Genomic DNA, 8,294 nt, shown 5'->3' with positions numbered 1-8,294 from the left:
GGGTAATTGAAGTCACCCGTGACAACCATGGTCCTGGAGCGTGCTGCCTCAGCCAGTTCCTGGGCAAACTCCTGGTCAAGCTCAGGACTTTGGGTGGGAGGTCTGTAATAGACTCCCACCATTGTGTCCCCTGTGCCGTGTTCCCCACGGATTTTAACCCAGAGGGTCTCCAGCCATCCACCCTGGTCGCCAATATCGGCTTGCAGGGACGTGTAGCTTTCCTTAACATAGAGAGCTACACCCCCGCCCCTTTTCTCTACACGATCCCTCCTGTACAGGGTATAGCCATCTATACCCGTGGTCCAGTCATGGGTGGAGTCCCACCAGGTCTCCGCTATCCCTATGACATCGTAATTGTTTGCACTGAGCAGGAGGATGAGTTCCTCTTGCTTATTCCCCAAGCTCCTGGCATTAGTGTACAGGCAGGCAAGTGCCCCCTGGGGGCTCCTTCCTTGCCCACAGATTTTACCAGGGCTGGGGCAGGGGTGGGCTCCCTGAAGCGCCGTGATCCGCTGGCTTTGCAAGGATTGCTCAGCGGGCCAGCAGTGGTGGTAGTCCCCCTGTCCCCCAACAGGCTTAGTTTAAAGCCCGGTGGAGCAGGTCAGCCAATCTGGCTGAGAAGAGCCTCCTCCCTAGGGGAGAGAGGTGGAGGCCATCTCTTCCCAGCAGCTCGCTGCCTCTCTCACCAAAGAGCGGTCTGTGGTCATGAAAGCCAAAGCCTTCCTGACGACACCAGCGCTGCAGTCTTTGGTTGACCACATAGATCCTCCTGTCCCTTCTCAGCCCATAGCCTGAGACTGGGATTAACACTTTTCCTCTCAGAATTGTTATTTTTTAAACTTAGAATTTACTGGGAACATTTTAAACTGAGTAATATCACTTTTGGTTTCTGAGCAGTAATTCAATAGTATAAATATGTACCTTTTATCATGGAAAATTGAATGTTTGTTTTTCTGTACTTTACCAATATTTTCAAATTGGCTTTTGTAAAATTTTTCACTGTTAAGTGCGTGTGGCCCCCATGCCTTACAGGAGGCATGGGGGCCAGCTCAGCTTGTGGCACAGGCAACTTCTGTAAGTGGTACGCAGCAGATTGGGTAGGGGTGAAGCAGCCTGGTGGCAGATAGGGCAGGGAGCAGAAAGCAGAGCAGCGGATCAGGAGCAAAGGGCAGGGAACAGAAAGCTGAATAGCAGATCAGGTAGGCAGCACAGGGCAGGGAGCCTTACTGAAGACAGCCAGGCCCCTTACTTCCTGAATGAGGACTGCCTTGCAAACTGCTAACCAGTTTTGGAGGGAGAAAGCTACCTGTTAGGGCTGGTGGGTGAAGAGAAACATAGAGTCCTGTGGTCATCCACTGCTCACTTTTTTTCACCTCTCCACAACTGTGTCTGACCTGGGGACAACAGCCCCTTTTCTTATGTGTGTAGACGTACCATTTCATCCCTGGTTCTTCAGTTTCCCTTGGAATAGTGGGCTGCCTTCCCCTAGCTGCACTTTCATTTTATTTTTCCCTTCACCTTAGTTTGCCTGAACATTTTCTAGACCCTCTCCTTGTGCTTGTATCCCCATTATTGCCTCCTAGTGCCCGAGAGACCAAGTCTTAACTTGTTGGGGACCCTGTTCGAGCCATGCATGAGGCTTCTGCTCTGGTAACTTTGCCCATGGAAGGAAGGTGTGACAAAGGGGGCATCCTTACCACTGCTGTCTTCCATCAGCTTGCCTCTCCACCCAGCGTTGAGATCCTCAGCACTAATATAGGAAGGGACTCTACTGTCGTAAGTACTGCTGAAGCTACCATCTCTGATGCATTCTTATATGGTAGAAAGGATTAGGGTAAGAAAAAGAGCAAAGACACTGCCTGAAAGCCTCTTCCTGCAGTTGTTGTCACTACCCATGTTACACGATTTGCAGTACTGCTTTCCCCTAGCATGCCTCCCACAAATTCTGGGGGTACCAGTTCTCCAGTTGCTGGGTCATATGCCCAGAGAGCTGCAGCTCTTCTCGATCTTCCAGCATCACCATCAGCTGTAGTTCCACCACTTCAACCATTGCCTCTTCCCACATGTGTAGCAGTCTTTTCCACCCTAACCAGGAGCCGTAGTATCTGCGCTCTCCTACTGGCCATCTTTCCTCGCATTAAAATCTACATCCCAGCGAAGGTGGGAACAGTACGGTTCTCTACCACAGTGCCAGCCTTGGAGAGATATGGAGTGCTGTCTTCGTTCTGTCACTGGAGAGAGCTGCTAAGAAGTTCACGGAGGAGGCCATCTTGCTGTGGAATGCCATGAGATCTTCTCATCAGCCTCTTCCTGGTACTAACCAAGAGGATTACATATGAGATTAGACGCGTGAAACTCTGTAATGGGTTTCTTTAGCACTTTGGTCTATTTCTTTTCCCTTGTTACCTCATTATCTAGTCAGATTTCCTTTGGGTGGCATCCACCAGTTCCTGAATGCCTTCGAGAAACTGTCTTCTCCTGAGTTGTCTTCACTGTTCCCTTCGTTTGCTTGCTTATGAAAATATGACGGCACTCCTGCTCCTGTTTTCTTGTTCTTTATTTCCTACCTTTCCAGCACAGTGGGGCAGACCTTTAGTTTTGAGAGTGCTGTGGGTAGTCAGCATGTGCCCAGCTCCCTGTGCTTGTGTGAGGAAGTAGGGAGTATTTCTTTTCCCTGCCCCCTGCTTGCTGCCGCCCAAGAGACCCAGTCTGCACTGTGGCCAGGCACTGTCCCTGGCTCCCTGCATGCATGGGGGGAGGGGGAAAGGATTCCATGCCTCCCTCCCACTTTCTGCTGGCTAGAGACCCGGGCTCTGTTCCAGCCAGGTGGGGTGTCTCCAGTGCCATGTGTATGTGGGGTGAAGTAGGGAGAGGATTTCCACTCTGCCCCCCCCCCCCCCCCCACCCCCCACCCGTTCATGGGGATGACTCCTTAGTACAAGGGCAGGGAAAATCCAGCCTGTGGGCTAGATCTGGCTTGCCAAACGATTCTATCTGGGCTTCAGGGCCCCTAAAATTTTAGAAAGTTAATATTTATAGGCTCCTGGCTGTCTGTCAAGGATGACAGGAGCCAGAGGCAGTAGGATCCAGGAGAAGCCAGCAGGACCCAGCAGCCTAGCTCTGCACCACCCAGAAGCCTCTGCCTAGTAGAGGCTTATAGCCTGAGACCAGGGAGATGTTCCTGCCTCCCTGTCCTCTCTTCACCCCGCATATGCTTGTCTTGTCTCTTTGTTCTTCTCTTCTCACAACTAGTTTGTGATCTCAGCCTTTGTCCAAATGCTACACTAAATTTTAACTGTGGATGAGAGGAGATTGATGACCAGTGAGACCATTCCAGTCACACCTCAAAAGCTTTATTAAGATAGCAATAGCAATTGCTTATGTAGCCTTGGATTCAGGGAAGAAATAGGTCTGCTGGCCAGGCTTCTCTGTTCCCCTGGGAACTACAGCTGGTGTGCTGAACTTCAGAGAAGTCCAAGGTTTTTTTTTAGCCTATGTCCAGTATTTATAATGGGCTCTTTCATATTCTAATAAATGGTCTCAGATTGGTTTTATTTACATTTATTTGTTTTACTATAACTTTTAGAACCAGACTGAACTAGATCTCATCAGCTCGGAGCGCTTGGGAAAGTTCAAAGGGATGACTTCTTCTCTTTTCTTAACACTGACCTGGTTACTTCTTTGCTCTAGTTTATGGTCTTCTGGCAAGGTTGTTTTGTTTCTACAAATCATCTAAGCATTTTATTAAAAATACATCTATTCTAGCAAAATAACATTTTTAATACATTTACTCACACACTACTTGTAATATTTTAAGTTAAAGCTAGAATATAATATATTGGTTAATTATGTTTTGTTAGATCTGTTGATGGTGTTTATGAGACATACTTTGCCAGTTAAGTTTCACAGATATTTGCTAAATGTAGAAAAATAGTAATTCTCAGGGATTTTGGGTTCTACTCTTGATTTGTAAGGGTGTTGTTCTTGTGGGCGTGGGTTCTCTTGGCCTGCTTTTCTCCAAACTTGACCCCACCTCCCCAACCCTCTTCAGGCTGTTCCAGGATTGTCTCTACCCCACCACTTGGTCATTTTCCTCACCTGTCTAATCAGTCTCCATTTTTAGACTTCTGCCCCAGTCATAGTCTCTCTGCCCAATAAGTCCCTTTTAGATTCACTAACCCCATACTTCCCTCCCACCCCGACTTCTGCTTCTAATTCCTTGCCTTGTCATTCACAATCTTCTTTTCCAGCCTGTTCCAGTTCTCTACAGATCCTAACTACAGTATCATGTTTCTTTTACTTGGTGGCCTACAATTATCACTTTCATACTATGTTTCCTGTTCCCACAGGCTTTCAGTTCTAGTCTTCTTCCCTAGACTTCTCAGCTAATATCATGGTTCCTTTTCCTAGTTTCTTTACCCAGCTAAGTCCATTTCTCCCCCTGTACCACTAGTCAGCTATGTCTTTCCCTCATCCTCATGGGTTACCAGTCTTGTTCTCTTTGCATTTCCTTCAAGACTCTTAGACACAATCTTTGTTTCCATACTTAACTCCCAGGCTAATCCCTTGGCCTATCCTATCCTAGCCTAGTTTCTACCTAATGCCTATCTTCCTGTCTCTAACCTCCAGGCTCCATATCTCTGTCTGCTCCCCTGGTCTTTCCTTGCAATGCTTTGTGGCTAGCTGAGGTTCCCCTGCATTTGATTTGGGAAGTTTCCTCCTCTGTGCTGTCTATTTGCCAACAAGGGGATTCAGGATTCCTATTCTCAATCTTAGTGCTTGCTCCTCTGGCTCAGAACAGCCAGGATCTGACACTATAAGGAAAGTCTGGGTTCAGCCCTGCAGTCCATGTAGGAGGTGTATGAAGTTTGAGCATACCTAGTGTGAATGGAAGCTTTGGATATTTTACCTGTTAAGATCTAGCAACTCTTCACTGAACATGTCTAAACTCCTGCCCTCTCTCCCTCAGAGGCTTGTAATTTGCCCAGATAAGGCAGATTTTGATGGGGACAGCAAAAGGACACCAGCTTTTTTCCCCAATACTGAATGTCTATTTTTTTCTAGCTTTGTTTTGTTCAATGGCTAAACCATTTTGGCTTTAATTTTCCAGAGGAATACAGCTTGAAGGATGCTTGGCATGGAATGTTTCAACTTAAAGGTTTAAAGTTTGGTTAAGTTGTAAGCAGGTGAAAACAGTAATGTAAAATTTTGGGCAACCTTAATAGTAGGCAGTGTTACCATGTCTATCTACAATATGACTATTTAATCTCTTGCTATTCCTCTGAAATGCATTGAAATCTCCATTTCCCCTCTTTTTCTTTTTTTTTTAAAGCCTATGGAAAAGTGTTCTTAGTGAGGAAAGTAAGTGGCCATGACGCTGGAAAGCTTTATGCCATGAAAGTATTGAAAAAAGCGACAATAGTTCAAAAAGCCAAAACAACTGAGCACACGAGGACGGAACGACAGGTGCTGGAACATATTAGGCAATCGCCATTTTTGGTCACGTTGCACTATGCTTTCCAGACAGACACAAAGCTTCATCTCATTTTAGGTAAGTGTTTTCCATGATTCAATCTCTCTATTGATGAATTTTTATATTATTTATTAACATTCTGTAGTTTTTTGGTGTTGTCTTGAGTTGTGCTTCTGTTGGTTACATATTTGAGCAGTAATATGCAAAATAGTGTATTATTTTGCTTCCCTCTAATGGAGGTTTTGTTGAACTTTAATAATTTGTTCATTTTATTTTTTTTTAATTATGAATGACTCTCACATGGCATAATTTCTTATGATCACAAGAAATATAAGTATAGATGTAAAAATAAGATATGTTTTTGAACGGTTGGAATATTGGATCATTTCTTGATCTCGACCCAGGATTGGATTTCATTTTTTTGCCCTGCAAAATGTAGGATTTTTTTCTTCTGTTTTCATCAATATTTGGGAAGGAGCTCTTACTTATATGAATGATATCCACACGTAAATACCATCGTCACAGAGGAAAAGCTCATTTGACACCACATTTGCATGTTTGGGACTGAGGATTATAGGAATCAGGGGGAATTTATTAAATCATGATAATGTTGTCTTGAGCAGTGGGTGAGGGGGAAGTGGAACTGAGAAGCAGCAGAAAGGCTCCTTGTTTGGAGTATGTTTAAGCCTAAGAACACACAACAAAGTGTCTGCATTGTCATGAGACTTTGGAACGTGAGGGTATCTTTTCACAAAGACAGTCTCCTCTGCATTGGCCAGATGTTTATCCATAATTAAAATACTGTAAAGATATGGACTCTCATTTTAATGAATACAAATATTTGTAGGTAAGCTATAGAAGGGCAGAAGACACCCCACGGTGTTTATACACATGCTTTGGGAGTGTGTGTGTGGGGGGGGGGGGGGGGTTTTATTAGAGTGGCTCCGGCTTTAATTAGAGCGTCTCTCGGAACCACTCTAATTAAAGCTCCCAGAGCGTCTCGTGTATCAGTGTCCCTGTGTTTCAAAATGGCGGCAGGGTGCTTTATCTAAAGCTCATCAAACGAGCTTTAGATAAAGCACTCCCTTCGCCATTTTGAAGTTCAGGGACATTGATACATGACACAATGGGAGGCTGCTGGAGCTCGGTAATTGCCATGCTCCAGCACTCTATTAATTGAGCCTGCTCTGATGTGCTGGAATTAGAGCGTATCGGAGCAGCCTCCCTGCTCATGTACTGTATAGGCACCATCCTAAACTAACTTGTTCAGATGGTCATGAGCTTTTATAGGCCAGAGAAAGGAATTAGACAACTTCGTGGAAGACAGGTCCCTTCTACACGTGCAGGTAAAGATGCAGTGGGATCTAATGTGCAATCCACACAGTTGTGCCTCCTGTCATGTTACATGCATGAGGCAGGTGGTGCAATTGTGGGATTGCACATTAGATTCCATTGCACCTTTATTAGTGGTGCAGAGGAGCTTGATCCCAGGCTCTCCCTGAACTAGCAAGAAGCAAACTCCCATGGCTGGGAGCCCCATGTATCCCACTTGAGGGGTTTGCAGCTGGAGAGGTCCCTACACACCCTCACAGCAGGGGGATCGCGATTCCTCCCTACCCAAGTGTGTATAAAACCCCTGGGGTGGGGAGATCACCACTGCAGCAATACCACCAGCCCCAGGGGTATGGGAAACCCTTGGGGCACCCATACCCCTAGGGCAGCAGGATCACTGCAGCAATAATCCTCTGGCTCTGCGGGTTTCCCACACCTCTGGTCTCGGGGGAAAAAACACCCTGTGGCTACTCTCTGGCCCCAGGGTTTTTCACACCTGAGAGCCCTGGGGATGGTGGCAGCTGCAGCCTCCAGGGTCCAGGGGTTTCATGCTGGGCAAAGTGAACCCCTATGGTTGGAAGCCACGTTAGCTGATGGGACTCCCAGCTGCAAGGGAGACCCTGCTACATGTTTAAATTAAAGCTCGATAGCAACCAACTATAGAGTTAATGCACTTTTTTTGAGGTCTAAATTTGTAGCTGGTTGGAGCTTTTTATTGTGTGATAGCTATTTTGCACGTGTAGCTGGTCTCCAGGTAACTGTACAACTAACCAGGTAATTGTGCAATACCCATACTGTGTAGAGAGGGCCTAAGGTGCTTCTCCTACCCTGCCTTCTGTCTAATTATTAAAAAAGTTATCCATTACTTCTAGTCTGTGTTTTCTGTCTCTAAGGCAGTTTCTAATCCATGACTTCAAATCACACCACTATTTAATTTTTTCAATAGGTTGTTATGAGGGCAGTATAATGAAATGCTGTATATTTCTACTAGCATCTCCTCACTAAATTCTTAGGTTTCAGAACTCTTTAGGTATATGCCATTTAGGTCTGATTTCTTTAATATATCAGTTTGTTGCAGCACTCTTTGAGACTGCAGTCGTCTTTTTATTATTAGAAAAGAATAGGAAAAAAAATAAGGTACCTCCCCAATATACTCTGCTATGAAGACCTACACAATAAGCTTATGCCTCTCTGAACCAGTTATTCTCTAAAGTGCTACTCTCCCCTTTCTGCCTGACTTCAAACTAACATGGCTAACTTCTAGAGCTGTGCGAAATTGACGGGTATTTCGTTTCGATGCATTTTGAGCTCGAAGCAGCAAAATCCAAATGAAACAAAAGGTTTTGAAATAGCTTTGAAGTGAAATGAAAGCACTTGAAATGTTTCAAGTTTCAAAGCAGCCCGGTGGTGGGAGGCAGGGGAGAGTCAGGGCTGCGCCAGCCCCAAGGAGCTCAGCCTGGCGGCGGGAGAGCCAGTGTTGGAGCTGCTT

General features: G+C 45.7%; 1 protein-coding gene across 7 annotated transcripts in view; it reads left to right on the top strand.

Annotated features, from left to right (window-relative positions):
• Positions 1-8,294, top strand: part of RPS6KA5 (ribosomal protein S6 kinase A5) — a 166,695-nt gene that overhangs the window by 34,996 nt on the left and 123,405 nt on the right. For all 7 annotated transcript variants that reach the window (XM_025191253.1, XM_025191252.1, XM_025191258.1 and 4 more), the window contains one exon: positions 5,333-5,551. In XM_025191253.1, coding sequence (XP_025047038.1) covers positions 5,333-5,551 — 219 coding nt within the window. The remainder of the gene's footprint in view (positions 1-5,332; positions 5,552-8,294) is intronic.

The sequence above is a fragment of the Alligator sinensis genome, unplaced genomic scaffold, assembly GCF_000455745.1.
Source record: "Alligator sinensis unplaced genomic scaffold, ASM45574v1 scaffold608_1, whole genome shotgun sequence".
NCBI lineage: Eukaryota > Metazoa > Chordata > Crocodylia > Alligatoridae > Alligator > Alligator sinensis.
Note: the sequence above shows the minus strand (reverse complement) of the source record. Positions and strands in the feature narration are given on the sequence as shown.